The sequence below is a fragment of the Pteropus vampyrus genome, unplaced genomic scaffold, assembly GCF_000151845.1.
Source record: "Pteropus vampyrus isolate Shadow unplaced genomic scaffold, Pvam_2.0 Scaffold82, whole genome shotgun sequence".
NCBI classification, from domain to species: Eukaryota; Metazoa; Chordata; class Mammalia; order Chiroptera; family Pteropodidae; genus Pteropus; species Pteropus vampyrus.
The window spans coordinates 2,767,135-2,786,911 of NW_011888863.1; the positions used below are offsets into that span (position 1 = coordinate 2,767,135).

At 35.8% G+C, this 19,777-nt stretch overlaps 1 protein-coding gene across 1 annotated transcript in view; it reads right to left on the reverse strand.

Annotated features, from left to right (window-relative positions):
- Nucleotides 1-19,777, reverse strand: part of ITPR2 (inositol 1,4,5-trisphosphate receptor type 2) — a 437,650-nt gene that overhangs the window by 281,886 nt on the left and 135,987 nt on the right. Inside the window, exons 11-18 of the mRNA XM_011363170.2 lie at nt 19,168-19,309; nt 16,979-17,140; nt 12,492-12,664; nt 11,427-11,546; nt 11,124-11,309; nt 9,766-10,017; nt 9,177-9,321; nt 7,482-7,632 (exon numbers count right to left, since the gene is read on the reverse strand). Of these exons, the coding sequence (XP_011361472.1) occupies nt 7,482-7,632; nt 9,177-9,321; nt 9,766-10,017; nt 11,124-11,309; nt 11,427-11,546; nt 12,492-12,664; nt 16,979-17,140; nt 19,168-19,309 (1,331 nt within the window). The remainder of the gene's footprint in view (nt 1-7,481; nt 7,633-9,176; nt 9,322-9,765; nt 10,018-11,123; nt 11,310-11,426; nt 11,547-12,491; nt 12,665-16,978; nt 17,141-19,167; nt 19,310-19,777) is intronic.

Below are 19,777 nucleotides of genomic sequence, written 5' to 3' on the forward strand. Positions count from 1 at the left end.
ATATACTTTTGAAAGTATATTGAAAATGCCCAGTTTATCAGCCAGTATATACATTTGCTTTTAACTTCTATACATAACAAAGAGCACAGCTTGACATAATCCTTCCACCCAAAAGATCAATTACACTGAATGGTGCCCGTGCATTTTAAATTACTGAGAGCAAATGACAGGTATTAGGCAAAGCAAACTTAACAACATAGCCTGCTGGGAGTGAATACATTTGTTTGAAAACAATATTTCTTTTCTTAAGTGAGGCATAGCCAATGAAAGGTATTAGATTGATAGTTCTGAAGATGAGAATCTTCTATTTCACTGCAGTCATGGCCAGGACAGCACCACTCCCTGTGTCTCCATGTGAGCGTGCCTGGTTAATTTCCTGAATGGACCACCTCTGGGGCACAGAAATGAAAAGCTGCTTCTGAGCCTAGCAATTTCTGCTGAGCATGCCAACTAAAAGCCACCGTGATGGTGAGCGGTCACAGCCTGGGGAGCCAGACTCAGATCCCCAACCAGCTCTAGAATGAGGGCAACTCACAGTGACATGGAGGTGGGCTGCACTGTACCCAAGGATCCAGAAGAGAAAAACTTCTATAATTGCTACTTTCCAACCAGCCATCCCCATCGCTTGAAACACTAATCACTGACATCTAAACCTACAGGGTTTCCCAGAAAAGCACATGAAGGCTATGTGTTCACATCCTATTTAAGACAGGCGCCACCGAGGCCAGCACGCAGTGGAAGTCTGGGAACTGTAAGCCTTTTCCTTCTAGACACGCCTAATCTTCCCTTGGGTCTGACCTGCCGAACTACCAAATACATTTCTCTGACTGTCCAACCCCAACTGTGCTGGAGTGGAATCAGTAAGTCGTAAGTAGATCAGGATAAAAAAAGACCTGGTTCTACTTACTGCATAAAATTTTCCTGACACAGTCTGAGGAAAGAAAACTGTAATCGTTGATTGAAGAAACTGGTTTGTCTAGCAACAATGCTTACACAATTACTTTCTATTTTTAAAAAATTGTGCTTTGCAAATGACTTCCAATTGAAAATAAAGTTTTGTTAAAATAGAAAAATATAATCCAGGTCATTTGACTATAAAAGAGCCACAATGACAATATACTGGGTATTGTAACGTGGCAGCATTGCTGTGGCTCCCATGAGTTGTCCCTTAAAGGAACAGTTCTTTTTTTCCCCCAGGTTACTTTCTGTAACCTGGGATTTCCTTTCTGACATCGACCTCTGTCTCACCCTGTACCACAGGACTCTTTCCAAGGCCTCACAAATCCTGTCTCCTCATTTGGAGGGTACAGGAATGTGTTCTCTCTTGCTTCTTTTGTTAAGAATTTATAGAGTCTAACAGCCTGTTAGGAATAGTCTAATAGGACTCAGCTTTAATAACACACCTCCTAGTAGAGTTGTATAATAATGCTTTAAGTTCGAAGTGTCTTACATATAATAAATCATTTTCCTACTTGGCTAATTATTTAAGTTATTAACTTTCCTGTTTTGGAATACTTTTAAATTTATGGGAAGAGTTGCAAGAATAATACAAAGAATTCCTATTAACATCTTCTGCCCTGATTTATTAGATTCACAAATTCTGCCACATCTGCGTTCTTCCTCTTGAACTCTCTCTCTACATATATATTACATCTTTTCGGCAATATTTGAGAATTAGTTTGGGACATCGTGACCTTTAACCCTTAATTCTTCAGCATGTATTTGCTAAAACCAAGTACATTCTCTTACACAACCACAGTACTATTAAAATTCAAGAAATCTAACTGATTCAGTACTACAAACTAACATATAATACATATTCATGTGCTAATAATGGAGATATTTTTCCTGATCCAAAATCGCATTTTGCCACGGACAAGGACAGGAAACTAGTGGTTACCAGAGGGTAGGGAGAAGGGGAGAGGGGAGGTAGGTGGGGTAAAGAGAGTCAAACATGTGGTGACAGAAAGAACTCTAGCTATGGGAGGTGAACACACAATGTGAACATATATATGCCTTACTGTTAAAATGTACAGCTGAAACTAACCAGATTTCGTTAACCGATGTCACCATAAAAAATTAATTAATTTTTTAAAAAATCACATATTGTATTTAGTTGTCGAGTCTCTTTAATGTGAAAATTTCTCAGCCTTTCTTTATCTTTCATGATATTGACTTTTTTAAAAAAGTTAAAGGCAGTTTTTCTATTAGATACCCTACAATTTTTATTTCTCTAATAATTCCTTGAGATTAGTTGGAGGTTACAAATTTTTGTCAGAAATATTGTTTGCACCATATCTAGAGGCTCAGGACATTGCTTTGTCCTAATTTTTTAAAATTTTAAACTCTGCATATTGTTTACTTAACTTAAAGACAATATTAGACTGATCCTCTACATAAGTGTTAACTTTACCTTTTGTGAACTGAAATTCTAACCTCAATATTCTAAAATATTAGGTGATTGGACTAAGAAATAATTAAGTGATACAAAGAGTAGAAAGACTAATTTCTTGCATTTTAATTCTTAGCAATGCCATTAACTTACTAACATGTCTTAGGGAAGTCAGTTAATCTCCCTGAATATGCTTTTCTATATCGGTAGTTTAAAAGATGTTTTACTAAACAATCTAAAAATCCATGCATAATTCAATTACATTTGCATTACTAGCAACTTTATGAGAAAATAATATATCCCTGTGAGGTACATTCTTTTCTATTTTAGATAGTGTAAATAAAGCCACATATTCACTTTTCCAAATGCATCTCAAGGCGATATTGACAAAAAGTACAGTGTCTTATTTTTTGTCTTGCAAGTATACGCATGCTCCAAAGAAATCTAGATTGGAATGTTTTACTATAAAAGTATTGTCCTTCCATCAAATATATAATAGCTGAAAGAAACTGAACTTTGGGTGGTAAACACACAATAGAATATACAGATGTCAAATTATAATGTACACTTGAAAATTATATAATTGTTTTAACCAATGTTACTCCAATGAACTTAATTTAAAAAAAATAAAAAATAAAAGTATTGTCCTTCCAAGTATATGTGAGTTAATAATATTAAATAAGTGTTAATGTTAGTAAAAGCAATAATGATTGCTTGGAAAGGACTTTTAGGGTTCACAGGAATGAAGAAAGCTCTCCCCAACAACTTCTCTCAGATGTATCATCTGTAGTGTAATTATAATTGTTACCAAATCATGCTTAAAAACAGACTATATCTTCTCACAGTTTACATCATGTACCCAGTCATAGGAATGTATAAAAGAAATAATTTACTCTCTGATTTGCAGATATAAAGAGAAGTGATCTTAAAACTATGGTCCTTAAATTCAAATTAGTTTCAATACACCAAGAACTAGAATTACATATTTCTTGTGTATTAACTACTGTATAGGGGGATAAGCGTATTCTTTCAGATTCCAAAAATCTAGCCAAAATCCACAAATTTCCCCCAATGAAGAGACACTGCTCTACATGACACACTAGTCTCAAAAGGAAGAAAATTCTGAGTTTTGGTTCATGCAGTACATACGTAGGTATTTCCTATCAACACAACAAGAAGTTTCTTAAAGAATTATAATTGGCTAATAAACACTATCATGAATAATTTTTAATACTGGAGTAAAATTATGGTTGTTTTATATTTTAATAATGAATTAAAATAGTATGTGTCATGGTTAAACACAAGTCATACTCCATAGGAAGTAATCCATGTACAACCACTTAGCACACAGAGTACTCAATGAATATTAGCTATCTAGGAAGTGTACTGATATAGGCCAACAATTTAAATTTTTTAGTATTACTTTTCCTTTGGCTTCCAAGACATCACATTCTCCTGATGTTCCTCTTTATTTACTGACTGCTCTGTCCAAGTTTCTTGCTGGCTCCTCCTCTATCTCATGGCTCAATCTTGGAATGTCCAAGATTCAATCTTTAGGCCGCATTTTATCCACTTCTTACCACTTCTACCACTACTACCCTAATTCATCACCATTATCCTATTTCCCAGCAGCCTCGTAACTAAGGTCTTCCTACCTAGCACCCTACCCACATAGATATCCTCTATTCTCTACTCAGCAGCCGAAGTTATCAAATCCTGTCAATACCTCCTCAAATCTGTCCAGAGGTTGCCCATCAAACTCAGAACAAAATTCAAATTCAAGATCTGTGAGGTTCCACAATCTGGGCTTCTCCAACCTTCCGTTCTACCATTCTGCCCTTCTCTCACTTTGCCTCAGCCCGAATGGTCTTCCTGCTGCTCCTCACACATATCAAGCTTACTCTGCCTCAGAAGATTACTCTGCCTCAGGGCTGTCTTCCTTGATCCATGTAGGTCTCTGCTCAGACATCAGAGAAGCTGTTCAAGCCACTCTGGCTAAAAATAGTTGCCCCTCCCTTACTCTATCACTTGCCATAGTCTCCTACTTTATTTTTCTTCATAGCATTATCTGATGTTACAGGGTATTCATTTACTATCTGATCATCTCCCCCAATGGGGGGGGGTGCCTATTTATTTATTGTCTGTTCCCTCCTTGGCTAAGGACTTTGTTTATCCTGTTTACTGTTTATTCCCAGTGACTAGAACAGTATCTAGCATGCAATTGTTAATAAATTCGTATTGAATAAATTAATTAATGGTTCTCAGATAGCTAGCTGAAAGAATTATTAAGATATCCAGAGGCAAATGGATTTCACAAGAAAATATGAGAATTATAAAATATTTTAAAAGAGTAAAAAGTATGTCTTAGAGAGCAGACATGGGCAGGACAGTGGAGAATTCACACAAGATATGAGCAAATTTTCAGAGGAAGAAAAAGACTTTCTTCAGGGAAAATCTCTGAAAGCAGACTCTAAGCCCTGAGACCAAAAGTCAAGATCAATTTCTTTTAAGATTGATTTAGTTAAAAATAAACTGGAAATTGTAAAAGCATTATAGCAGGAAACATCTTTCCTTTCCTTTTTTCCTCCATTTGCTTTCATAGTGCCCCTGTATCTCCCTCGCCTCTCTCTCTGAAAATAAACTATATATAATAGTTTTATTCTGCTACATCTTGGAAGTTACCATTCTGGACAGTTTTGCCATGTAAAATTAAAGTTATCTTTTTAATTATAGAATGTTTTCTTGGTTTGTACTTTTTAAACATCAGATCTATTCCATCATTTTTTTCTTCAATGACTCCAATTATTTACATGATGGCTCTTCTTTGCCTTTCTTCCATTTCAACCACTTTCTCTCCAACCCTTTTTGTTTCTTTATATTATTGACATTCTCCTCATTGTTTGCCTTCCTTTCTTCAATGGTGCTTAAACTTCCATCTAAATTTATTCGCCCTTTGACACTTTGCAATTTACTCTGTATTTCTAAAACAATTAAGCCTACCATTTTATTCTATTACTTTTCTGAGTTTAACCAACTTTAGTTTCATTTCTTCCTGTTTTTTCTAAACTTAGTTTCTGAATTTAAGACTCAAGGTGTTTTTTTGTATCCCAATTTTTGTTCAAAGACATTTAATTCAGTTTAGTGTATGATACAATTTTTCTTCTGTTTCATGGTTGCTTTTTAGAGAAGAATTTCCAAAAACTAAAATGTTTTTGATTCTCCATTCTATTTTGATCTTATAGTAGTTTTACATAAATGAGGAATGATTACATGTCGCCATTTCTTGGACGAGGTCTACAACGTGAGCTGGCTTACATGATCTTTAATTCAAGGGCGCTCTCTCTTGTCTGAGGCATGAAGTGCAGTTTCTTTAGTTTGGCTTTTGGTGAGAGGCAGTGGAGATGTTATATTTCCTTCAACTTTTTTTGTTTTATCTTGTGGTATTCTAAATTTCCTCACTTCTTTTCCCTTCACCATCAAGACTCCAAAGGGTGCCTCTCCCTTACTTTTAACCTTATTCATCCCTAGTGGCATTGCTTTTTCACACATATGCTACTACTGTTCACTCTTAAGTCCCTTCCACTTTATTCAGTAATCTTCTATCTAGTTGGATTCTCTTTCAGTATTTTCACCCTTAGGATAAACTTTCTCTTTCTGAGGGTGATTTTCATACAATCCCCTCTTGTCTCTTCCACATGGTTTTTCCAGAAACCCCTAACTGCCCACAAAGACTTTCAGTGAGTGCTCAGGAGACGGCTCTGCTGAAAACTGATGTTACTTTTCTACTATGATAACTGAAACTCGTACTGTCCACTGTCTTATGGTTCTGCTGAAGGTGAGGGATTTATGTGGTTTAATTTACTTCTTATTGATCTGTATAGATGTTTAGAAGATATAGAAGGAATTCAGATTTAAGTAGCAGCCATTTATTGTTTCAGCAACCTAGATGTTCCATATTTATAATTCCTAGCCAGATATTACACCTTTATGTCTGAAATTAGATTTCTGGTTTGACTTTTTAATTCTATAGCGGATACTGAGGTACCTACATTGTGTCCCACCCATATCCCCTCTTCGGAGCTGAGGCATCTATTACCCCAGATACCAGGCATCATGACTCCTGACTTTTCACACTGTCATTAAGAATGTCCCTTCTTCAAAGGGAAGTGCCTTACACAAAGCTACACACCCACTCCATGACGAAGCCAGCAGTCAAGAGCTGGCTGATGCAAGGATTCTGTGACCACTCCAAAGGGCCATCTCAGCTCCAGAGCTCCCTGTAGGATCAACTTTGCAAGTGCATTGTAGATCAGCTCTTCTGTCTACCCAGACCTCTGCCTTACAGGTATACTTCCTGAATGTACTCTTCAGTATATCATTTACAAATAATTCTCTACTTCAGGGGATTTTCATGGTATCCAACCTAAGACATTTTTACCATCAAAAAATTTTTGTTGAGTTATGAGACAGGCACTATTGAAGTGTTTTGAATACATTGTACACATTGACTTAATTCTCACAAGAAAACTGTGAGGAAAATACTATTATTATCATTCTCATATCTTAGATGAAAAAAAGAAATTCCTACAGAAAGTAAGTAACTTGCCTAAGTTAATCATGGTAAAGGCAGGATTTGAATACAGGCACTCTGACTCGAAAGCTCTTTCTCTTACTCACTTCACTGTACTGCCTCCCACACTGGCTTTGCATTCACTGCTTCTCTGGTACGACCCTTAGTGGGCCTGTATTTTGCATTTTCCATACCCTGCTATGAAGCATAGGCCAGCATCCGACACATACCAGGATGATCACAAATATTAAGATGTTTTTATTTTTTAAGACATAATATTTTCACTGGGAGATTAGCTGTAATGTTAATTGCTAAAGATGGAATTCACTGACCTTATGAATTTGTCTCTCAAAGCTTTAGTGCTAAGAACAGAAAAGCATGTTTATAAATCCAGCCTATTATCACTCAGTCCTACCATAAGATTATTTTTCATTTGTACACATATATTAGCAGGTACACGTTAACAATCACTTCTCTATTTATTTGGGTTTTTTTATAACTTATCTCAGAAATTCTTACCTCCATCTTGAAATTTGCTTAATCTTTCAAAATACGATGACATGGGGGTCTGTACAATATCTAGGATAGCCAGAAGTGTTCTTGTTAGCCTTAATAACTCACTGAAACTATAAAATCCAAAGTATATGAGATTCCGAGCCAAGTGGACCACCTTAATTAAAAAAGGGGGGGGGGAGGATAGAAAAGAAAAGAAAACCATTAAGAACTAAAGTTAACATTGACTTCTTATTACCTAAATTAGGGCAGGTATTTCCAAATTTTCTAATTCTTTAACACTGAGGAATTAAAATACCTGCAAAAGTAACCACTGAACTCTGATTTATTCAAGTTTAGGATTAAATCTATATACGACTGCTTCGTCGGCAAACCCATCAAAGGCCCATGTGACAAAAAGATAAAGTATCTGGTTAACAGCCAGCAAGGAAGGAAGAAGACAAGATTTTAGGTGTATAAAGGTGGTTTTAAAAGTTTGCTTTAGAATGATTAACCTCTTAATTAAATTGTGTAATTATTATAATTGTTAACTTATTTAAGTTGGTAGGATATCACTTAATAAATGGTTAGATTAATGAACCGCTTTAGTAAGTGGATATTATCTATGAAATTTGTCAAGAAATATATGTTCCCTATGCTGCTTTGTGGTCTTCTGGATGCAAGACACACTAGGTATGAGGGCCAGCTCCCAGAATGACCCCCATTATATGGTCTCCTTCTACACAGTACCAAGGTTCATCTGTGTGACCAACAAAATACAGCAAAAGTGATGGCCACTTCTAAGATTAGCTTATAGAAGACTGAACTGCCATCTTGGACTCTCTCTGAATCAATCGATCAATCTCTCTCTCTCTCTCTCTCTCTCTCTCTCTCTCTCTCTCTCTCTCTCTCTCTCTCAAATGGCTTGCTCTGGAGGAATCCAAGTGCCATGCCATAAGGACACGGGCAGCCTATAAAAAGGCCCACATGGCAAGAAAATGAGGTGTCTGGTCAATAGCTGGCAAGAAAGTATGGCCACCAACAACCTCATGAGTGAGCTTAGAAGCAGATCGTCTAGCCCCAGACAACTACTACCCAGTTGACAGCTTCATTAAAACTTCATGAGAGACCCTAAACAAGTAAGCACTCCCAGATTCCTGACCCATAGAAACTCGGAGATACTAAATGTTTGTTGCTTTGGGCTGCTAAGTTTGGGGGTAATTTGGTATACATCTGTAGGTAGCAAGTTATAGGTATCAAGTAACAGCATCTTCTCTCGAGTATTGTCACTATATCCCCCAAAATGATATTATAACTTGGAATAATTCCGTCAGTTTAATGAGGCTAAAAACATCACCTCCATAAAGATGAAAAAAGATGTATACAAACGTATTATAAATATGGAAAACTGTCTTTGTTCATTAAGTGCAGTAAAGCTTGTGTAAGTGAAATAAAGTGAATCCCCCCCCCCCCCCGCAAAAAATATCAGGAAATATAGTAGCTAACACATAATTATAAATAAAATGTTTTGTATTAGACATCAGATATGATTAAAACATCAAATCTATTTTTTAATACATGACAGAGGGAATCATACTTTCATGAACCAAATTACCCAATTACCAAAATATCTTAAATATTAGAGGAAAAAAATCTTTGATGCTCAGTGATTTGATAAGGAAAACTGAATAACCTCGTGAATGAATTGTTTTTAAAAAATACCTCAAATGTCAGTTTGTTTTTTTCTTTATCCCCAAAAGGAAAAGGCTGATTTACAACTTCTTTCAAGTATTCTTCAACAAATTCCATTGTCAGTGCAAATTTCCTCTTCATATCATTTCTGGAAGAGTCTGTTATAGAATCATATCTGGAAACATAGAATATAAGCAAGTTAAATTGACTATAATCATTTAAAAATAAGAAAATATACACACTTTAACCTCCTGGCTTCTTAAGCTTGAGTAAAATAATTAACCTTTCTAGATGTTGTGTTCTCATCCATAAAATGGGGCTATTGTGAAATACATGTAAAGCACTTAAACTAGAGTCTACAATAATATTAAGCACTTAACAAATTGTTACATCTTTTATTAATATGATTTCTGTTTATTGGTTTCCAGAATGATGTTTCTATTATCAAGAGTTGTCATTTTGCTCTTCAAGAAGAGTATCTTATTTGTATTTGGAAGATTAACAACCTGAGTTTGCACACAGAAATGCTTTTCCATATATTTCATTTCAAAATTAAAGACACTTTATTTCAAGTTCATTTGCTGAATTTAAAGTTCTCAAGAAATTTTTCCAAACATACTCATGAATCGTGATCTTTGTGGGGATTTCTGTCCAGAGCCTGGCATAACGAACAGGCACCACGGACTCTTGGGGATCCCGGTCAACATGCATGTGGAGCATGAGGCGACAAAAAGATGCTCGGAGGTCAAATGGCAGGCTCTCATCCGACACACATCGCAGGATCAAATCAACAGAGAGCTGCGTAGAAATCTGGTTGATGGCCAGATACTGGCGATCCAAGCACATCCTTGCAAAGAGGTTTAGCTGATACCTTAAAAATATTAAATGTATTAGATTATTTGTCTTGTCTTGACCTTGAACATCATGGTATCAGACAGTGTCTACTTATAATAACAGTAATTCCAAATGTATGTGATACTGGAGTCAAACTCTCTTGGTAGTAGGTAAAATAATCAAATGACAACACATACATGAAATTGTCTTTACGCCCATTCTCTTACTCATTCCAGCAACATGTGTCTGGTGGAGAGGGTCATCAGGCTCTCCATTCTAGGCTTCCTAGGATTATAAATACGGTAACCCTGAAAACCATGGGTAAGAGCTCACACAAAACCATCTCTCTCCACCTTCCTCTGTCCCACTCAGCTCTGGGCTCTAGTATCTACACTCTAAGTTTAGATCCACTCAGTTCCCAAATCAAATGTGATCAGTCCAAATGGCATCAGTACACTTGGATTCATCTTTCTCTGAGATTAAGAATTAGCTTCTGGCTTTGTTGCTGGAGCTGTAGAAACCAGGGGACAGAAGGCACTCTCTGCCTTCCTCAGATTTCTGTCATTTGGGCCCAACTTGGCCCAAGGGCATCTGCCTTGAGTTTTCACCCCTTAAATGCAAAGACACCAGCTAGGTTCTTGCTCCCAATATACTGACCACTGGGAACTACCATCAGAACTTCCGCTGCCACATGCCACTGCTGAAACCATACACGTAGTTTCTCTTAAGCCCTAGGGCTCCACATATTCATAAGCACTGTAAACTATAAACTACCAGCTAACTTTCTCTGAGGACACCTCTGCAGCGGAATCAGCGTTCCCAGCTCCAATTCCAGCTCTCTCTCTCTCTACTCCATTACCCAGGTCCCAACATGTCTCTCATCTATACCTGCTCCAATCAATAATAAGAGAAAACCTTACGCTATACAACAATCCCAAATTCTGGGAAATCAGGAAATTTCAAGTGGTATATGTGGAAAACTTTCATTTTGAATATTTTAAATAATACTAAATATTTCAGCTACCGTAGTAACGACATGACTTTTTAAATTTCCTCTTCATAGAAACCTGACTTTTAGAGGTTTCAGAGAATCTCTCTCAATGCATATGAGATTGGGAATTACAGTTCTCTATAATACTTTACCTGTAATACGTAAGAACTTCTAAGTCGGCTTTGGTGCCTTCTTTTGCTTCTTGAGCAAGGTGCCTAATAGCTTTGCCATGAGGTTCTTTGTTGCTGTCAATCCAGTAGAGCCAAACTTCCTCATCATCAATGTCATCTGTAAGGATGGAGCTCTCCATGGGGTTGTCCACTTGCATCGAAACCAGTCTTGAAATGAATAACACATACAAAATCTATTAAGAAGCTCCCTAACAAATATGATAAAGAGTTTCAATGCTTACAAATAAATGAACAGAAAGAGATGCCTCCATTATCCATGCTTACTTAGTTTGAATGAGAATGTCTGCATTGCCTGGGCTCAACATGAATTTACAGATGAGTTCTTGAGTTACAGGTATAGCAGTGGTATTAGACACACACAGATCTGATAAATAATCCAAGAATCTGGCAAAAAAAAAATTAAATTGAATGTTAAGAAAAAGCATTTTATAAAATCATAATGAAAATAAACTTTGAGATATAACAAACATAACTTTAAGACATATTTTAAAATTATTTCCATGCAACATTTTTCTGTATTGCTTATCTCTGCATCATTAGAAACAAATTAAACATCCAATTATTTGTATTTAGTACAAATCTTATTTCAAAAAAGGATATGTTTGCCTGTATTTATTTGATGATATTCATCCCACAGCACTGTAACTAGTATGTCTGGAAAATCATTTATCTGCCCTAAAGTGAGACGACCCCAGAATTTAATATCAAAACAAAAACAGATCAAAGCTAGTGCTGTACCGAGTAAAACTAGAATACAACATGCACTTAATCAATGAGCCAGAGGCCTATTTCTACCTCCTAACATTTATTTGTGATGTTAATAGTTAAGAAAACTTTACCAATCCAATGACTTTTCTGCATTCATCTCTCCCAGATAAGGCAGCATGATGCAAGAGAAAGAGAATTTGATGTGGAATCAGAAACCCTTGATTTACTGCCTATTCTATTCCTTACTATTGGGGTTTATTGGGCAAGTTGCTCTCTCAACTTTTTACTTTCTCATCTTTAAAATATGGATAATAATATACAACCAGTGTACTTCAGAGAATACGCGGATTTAAATGAGACAATGTATATGAATATATTTTGAAAACTATAAAGTACTATAAAAACGTAAGTGATCAAATTACATTTAAATATGTTTAGATAGAGTTTTGGTTTCCTATAAGGTAACAACTCTTCATTATGCATAACTGTTATAGCAATGAATCCAATATAGTTTTGTCCATGAAAGGGATATGAACAAACTTTAACTTTAAAAAGTTCTAAGAATAAAGCAAAAAGCCACAATCCCCCTTACAAAAGAATATTGCATGAACCACTTCAAACCTTGGCTCACGGTTTCTCCTGAGCAAACTGACAAATGTTTCTATTTCTTTTGCTGTGATATGTTTCTCTAGTAGTTTTCTGTTGTTGTGCAACAAAGCTGTGATGGTATCTTCTGCCAAAATATCATAGCCAATCTGGGACTGCATGACACAGAAGTTCTTAGCAATATATTCCTGCAAAAAAGAAAGGCTGTCAGAATCCACTGCCAAACAGCTGAGAAATAACAGCTTCCATTAGAGTCAGTAACATTGATTAATTTATTCATAACAGGAAACTCACTAAAAATTATCAAAAAAAAAAGAGCAAGTAAATAATTCTTCAGTAAATAGAACTTTTTAAGGAACAAAATGAAAATATTACCGTATACCAAATTTAAATTATAATAAAAAATTCTATACCTAGAACTATTTTGTTAATATAGGTGCTTATATCCTCGAAGTGTAAATGGGAAAAACAAAATAAACCTAGTTAAAGCAACAATTTTTATGACATTAGTATTAAGAATTTCACCACCCTAACAGAGGCCCTTCTAACTCTCATTAAAAGTCATAACCAATAATTTCAGCATAATTATAGAAAGGAAATAACTGTGATATTTAGATTATGAGGCATGGATCCTTAATGAAGTTTACTTGAAGATCCTAGGTTGACTTAAGTGATTTCTTTTTTGTATATTATATCACAATAATCTATTAAATCTTCTCTTTAAAATAATAAAATTTCACACCGCTTTTTATCTTTAAAAAGCTATTGAACAAAGTAATAAGATTAATCACTGTATTGATCAGATCCATTTATCCAATAAATATTTCTTGAAAGCCTACTACATCCCAGACACTGTTTGAGAGAGTAGGTATATGAGAGTAAACAAGATAAATAAGCTCTCATGGAGATTACATCTAGCTTTTAAAAAGGCAATAAATCTGATCATTTTACACATTGGTAAGTGAAATTTCAAAAAAGAAAAGAGATCAAAAAAGGTAGCAACTTTAGACAGAGTGGATGCTGAAGAAGTGACATTTGAGCTAGGACGGAAATGATTCAATTTATTAAAATGATGAAATAATGGAAACGAGAAAAAGGAAGCAGCATGGGGAGAGAAGCCATATAGGCAGTCGGAGTACCAGGTGCAAAGGCTCTGTAGTAGTGGAACCAAGTTTTTGTGATCAAAAGGTGGCCACTGCAGCAAGAGTATAGTAAGTGAGGAGAAAGCAAGAGCTGAGGTTGGAGAGGGAGGTCCTTGCAAGCAGTGGTAAAGGATAAAGATGTTATTCTAAGCACAAGAGAAAGCCACTGGGGAGTTTCAATCATGCATTGTTTAATGTGTTTCTTATTCTTCACACAAACTCTGATATATTCCCAGCCACTATTACTCATTTCTCACATTCTGTGTATAAGCAAAATACCTCACACAACCATAAAACTGGTAAGCCTGTCCCCTTCCAAATCGGAAAGTTTTACTTCAATTTCTTGGGATTCTCCTTGAGAATGTACCTCTGTTTCGATGTTGGGAAATTCTATAAATTAAAAAGTAGTTTTGCCTCTTTTTTTTTTAATGGAACTTACCTATTCCTTGAAAATGATATTGGTTGCACAAATCTAACTGTATTCTAGGCACTAATTCTGTGGCATTTCAAAAGATGGCTTTATGTTGGACAGCCAGTTAAGTAATGATCTTCTGTTAGTGTCTATGTATCATTTTAAAGGTATGTATTGATTTACACACTTTTATGATTATTGTAATCATACTATAGTATAAGGCAAATCTACAAGATGCTTGACAAATAGATGAAGATGTTGACAAATAATCAAAAGAAATTAGAGTTGTTACCGAATTCTATAAATAATAATAAACTCAGAGACTCAATATGAAAGACTTGGGTTAGCGCTAAATCACAAAAGAACTCCCAATTAAGACTATAAAATATAGGTGAGGACAAGAGAAAACAAGGGAATTGTGCAAAAGTAGAAAGTAATTCTCTTTATATTTTAAAATCACATTCTAAAAACATCAGAAAGCTATTTATGCTTTATACAAAGCATTCTTAATTTAAGAGAAATGAGAAAAATATTTTTCAACTATCTCTGAGATAGAATTGGAGCATGCACAAGAACGTGAGGGAAAATAAAGCCTCGCCCTCAGTGAATGCTGGGGATTCTTTTTTCTTTTGTCAGCTCAATGGCCTATGTCCTGGAGAGACAGCTCAATAGAGAGAATGAATGGTCCACCCATAGTCATATGCTCTAAAGAAACTGGAAAGCAGATTCCCAAAAGTAAATAAACATTTGGCTGCAGACGTAATAATCCTAGGTAGAGTGAACTAAGAACAAAGGAGAGGAGAAATTATAGAAGCAGAAGGTGTGTGTGTGCACGCACATGTTTGTGTGTGTGTGTGTGTGTGTGTGTGTGTTTCTACTTATCAAAAGGATAAGTGTTTTCAGAGAAGAAATTACACACTCCTCAGCACACTAGGCTCATGAGTCCCTAGCTAAGACTGAGAGGAGTGAGAAAGAACTTTGTGTATCACAACTTGACAGACTGAGAAAAGACACCAGTTAAGATGTGCTGCCCAGACAACCTATGAGGGACTGGCAGAACAATCAAACCCAAAGTGACTGACACTGAAGCACAGGGCAGTGCTGTAGAAAGGGGGTCCCCAGGACCCTTCCAAAGGCTGAGCACAATCAAAAATGGTACATGCTGTTGGCCCATGGGACTGAGTACCAGGTAAACTCTATAGACCTGTTGATTTTTTTTACTTAACTCAATCTAATAACAATAGTTTGTATGTGTGAGTGGTGGCCTGCCTAGCAAAGTATTTCTTAGACTCAAGAAGAGAAACGAGGCCAAGCGGAGAACACTGAGCAACCTCTATCTCCCGCTCCCCCCACCACAAACCTCCACATAACAGCATAGGCCCTCATGTTGGGGATTCTGGGACACTTATTCTCTAAGTGCTTGAAGGTCTATCACTTAATGTTCTGGAACATAATTTTTCTTTCAATAAAATAAGAACAATTCTACCGACTTTATCTTCACATCTTAAAGAAATACAATGAAGCTGAGAAAAATAATTCCAATGACAGCATTTTCACCTGGGAAGAAGGATGTTTACAACTAGGATTATATTAAAAAGTATTTAAGGATTTGTTCATATTGTCCCCTTCCTCACTTGTCATATTTTTTATCTCCTGACTAATCTGTTTTACATATTCTTTTGTAGACTTTTTAAATCTTTAAACAGAATTTCAAAGCCAATGTATTTTAACACATTTTTCTTCAAGCAGTAATTTTCTTCTTGCCAAAAAACTTCCAAACTACTAAGAGAAAATACTGTGATGATTAAGAGTCTGAATTTGAACACTGGCTCCAGTCTTTAAACTGTGCAATCTTTGGCTAATTATTTAAACTCTGTGCCTCAATTACTCATCTTAATTCAGTAGTAACTAAATTAAACTGTGAAAAGTGGTTAGAGCTAAGCCTGGTACAAAGTAAGCACTCCATAAATACTACTAACTATTCCCAGATAGCCTCCACTCTCAAGGCCTGACATCCTAAGCCCCCTGTGCCTTAGCCCAACCTGCCTCACCGGCCCTCTTTCCCAACATCCTGTCTTCTGGACTCAACTCATCAGGGAAATTTACTGACTATGCGCTCATCTCTCAGACTAAGAGAAACATGGGACACTAGTTTACCAAATAATAATTCATTTTAAACAATTTTATTAAACAAACATGTATATTATTGAACACATTGTGAAATATTACTTATTTTAAGATAAAAAATGTGACTTAAAAGAAATTTCATTCGCAGCGGGTAACGTATCTACATCCCAAGACACACTTGGCTTCCCTGTTCTCCTCAGTTAGGAAAATCTGTGGACAAAAGTGTCCTTTCTAGCTTCCATCATTCTTTCTTCATACGTCCCTCTTTGCTAAAAAGCTTGTTCCTGTACAATTTATGAAAATGATTCTCATCCTACTCAAATGCTTCCTTCTCCAAGCACCCTTCCTGGGTTTCCCCAGCCACCACTGAGCTCTCTCTCTCTCTCTTCTGAATTCCTGTAAGACTGCCTTTTACCTCTCATGTCCCCTCTTTGCCTCTCTCTTATGTTTCAGATGCACACATGTCATATCTTTTCCATAAGACAATGACCTCTTAGGCCTTTACATGATGATGCAGTTCTTCGCATGTTCCTAGAAATGTCTCATTCCTCTTTACAGAATGCATCCACCATGCCTCCTGACCAGCAGGAGTTAATTCCATACACACAGAAGGACTCAGACATCCTCCCCCACCGATTTCAAGTTTACATGGACGAATAATTGCACATGTTAGCTCAAAAATACTTATAGTTCATTTTTGTGTGTTACCAATATAAAACATTTCACTGCAAAGTGGAATTTCTCATTCATGTTTTATACATTCTAGAAGAGTAACCAAAGAACCTTGCCCATACTTTAAATCTTAAGGGCCACCCTCTGACCTGATTTTTCCGGTAGTCCTGCTGTGAATGTCTCAGCACACGGTAGCAGAGCCTCAGCATGTATTTGTAGGGAGCATATCTTTGGTCTCCCAGATCTTCAAGCCTCAGCATTGGGCCTTCTCCTGCTTTCTCCTTAAAGGGTGCTCTAAGAATCCCAAATACCTATCAGGAAAAGAAAAAAAAAAAGCCTATTCTGATGAATGAAGGTGCACATTTTGCAATTTGTTTTAATTTTTTTTTAAATAAGCACATTGACTCAAAAACACTTTTGAAATATAATAGACCAAAAAAAAAGCATTTATTTTATAATACAGGATCAACATATTAAGGAATAGAAAAATATTGCTAAAAGGATTCCCTAAATTAATGACAAAATCATTATTAAAATAGAATACTTAATTTTGTTTATATATTATATTTTATTAAAATAAGAAAATAAAAAATGTTGGGTTATACCAAGTTACATTAACATATTCAGATGAACTAAAATACAATTTGATTTCTATAGGCTTTATATCTATTATCTTCTATAACTTTCTAAAATCAAAATAATATAAAGAAACATTTATTTTCATCTGGAGCTGACATCAGAAAATTGCCACCAAATATTGCTTCTTAACCTCTTTATAAATAGACAATTAATTTATTGTTCTTGATACATAAAGGGGTGGCCAAACCAATGAATGTATCAGCATTCAAATGTAACAAATAAGGACCCACATGGGTAGCTGGTGATACTCAGTGACCCAGATTCTTCTTCTAAGAAGGTAAGTGGTTGAGAAGTATATAAAAAGCATTGAAGAATATAACTTTTTTTAGGCAGCAGGTAGAACCACCTATGAAAAAGCATCTAGGCACGGGCATAAGCATTAACAAAGAAAGCAAAAAGGAAAGGAATGATCGTTTGTAGCTCATAAAATATGATATGAATAAAAGTTTCCTCAAGAATTCTGTATTCACTAAACCTTGAATTTTATATTTATAATACTGAAAAAAAGTTTTGATATATGTTGGTTGAAATAATATTAATAAATCATTCAAGGTCCTAAAGGTCCTTGAAATCAAATACTTTATACAAAAGAAATGCTAATGTCAGAAAAGACATTGTCTCATTAGATTTGCCACCATTCTTTTCTTTGAGAAAAATGTTGATTTTATATTTTCGGACAATCAGCTATAGAATTATTAACTGACAATGTCTACCATTTTCCTTTCACAACTTCACAAAAATATGCATATTAAGAACATGGTTTTTATTTAAGTATCTTCCTTGAGTCCACACCTAAAGAATGCACAAGCCCATTACTTTATACAGCAATGAACAGAATAAAAAGAATGCATATGGGCAGGTATGTTCATATGTGCATATTATTAGTAAGTGAATTAATTTACTAGTGCATCTGAACAATTTCAGAAAGACACAGTACAGGAGCAGCTGTAGACTTCCAGGGGGAAAAAATACGAGAATATCGTATCAAGCACTTGTTAGCTGATGAATAGACTGCCCTTTTTTCCTGGGGAAGATAGAGAAGGAAGTAGGAAGCAGATAAAGATGGCAGTTTTCAAGTTCTCCTGCAAATTTTACCTAAAAATTATTACAGCATACTTTCTGAAGACAGTCTGACCATGTAGACTTTTTAGAGGTCTGTGTTAGGCTGTCTTCAAGAGAGCCCCCAATGATATCTGCCACCACGAACTCATATCCTATGTATAAACCTGTTTCCTTGACTATGGACTGGATTTATCAACTCACTTCTAACAAACAGAACATAGTAGAAGTGATGGGATGTTACTTCTAAGATTAGGTTATAAAAAGACTATGGCTTCCATCTGGGTGCTCTCTCTTGGACTCCTCATTTCTAAGAAAAGCGAGTCGCCACCTCTTTTGGAAGCCCTGTGGAGAGGCCCACATAATGAGCTGGGAAGTGAATCCTCTCCCATTCAAGCACTGACATGACTGCAGCCTCAGTCAACATCTGACTGTAGCCTTGTGAAACACCCTAAGCAAGAACTGTCCACCTAAGCCACTCCTAGATTCCTAATCCACAGGAACTATAAGTATTCGTTGTTTTCAGCCACTAAATTTTGGGATAACTTATAACACAGCAATAGACAACTAATACAAGGACTTTCCTAATACTATAATTCAAAAACTAAAATATGCAAAGTTAGTAAATGAAAATATTCACCTGTGCCAATATGTTTTGTTCTCTCATTAATTTCTGACGTTCTCGGTTTGGCTTAGTGATAACCACATCCAGAACTTCTTGTCCATTATTAAGTACATCAGCGACAAAGAAGATGAGGTCCTCCAATAATTTGGTTACAAACCTATCATAAAATGAAAAGGAAATTTCACTCTGTGGTGCCAATTTTAGAAAAAATTTGAATAAACACTAAGACCTGAAACGCTGTAAAACTGAAAATATTTATTAATGAAACTTCTTTAATCGACAAAATATTTAATGCAGTTAACGTTACCTGAATCCCTAAAAGAATATTCCTTCTCCAATTCCTCCAGGCCCTACTCCCACCTCCAGCTCCAATCAAGTATCTGTAAAGACTGTTATGAAATAAAGCTACATGAGCCCCAACAACAGACCAGTCGATAGGAAGATACCACCAATGCTGACCATTTCCATGACTGACCAGCAATAAAAAATATTTCTGCTTAAGGGAGAATAGCTATACTTCTAAATTCCTATATTTAAATTATTTTTTTACAATTGACTCAAACTACATTTTGTAATCCTCACCACCTTGCAATTTCTCCAATGTATACAATAGGGGAAACAAATA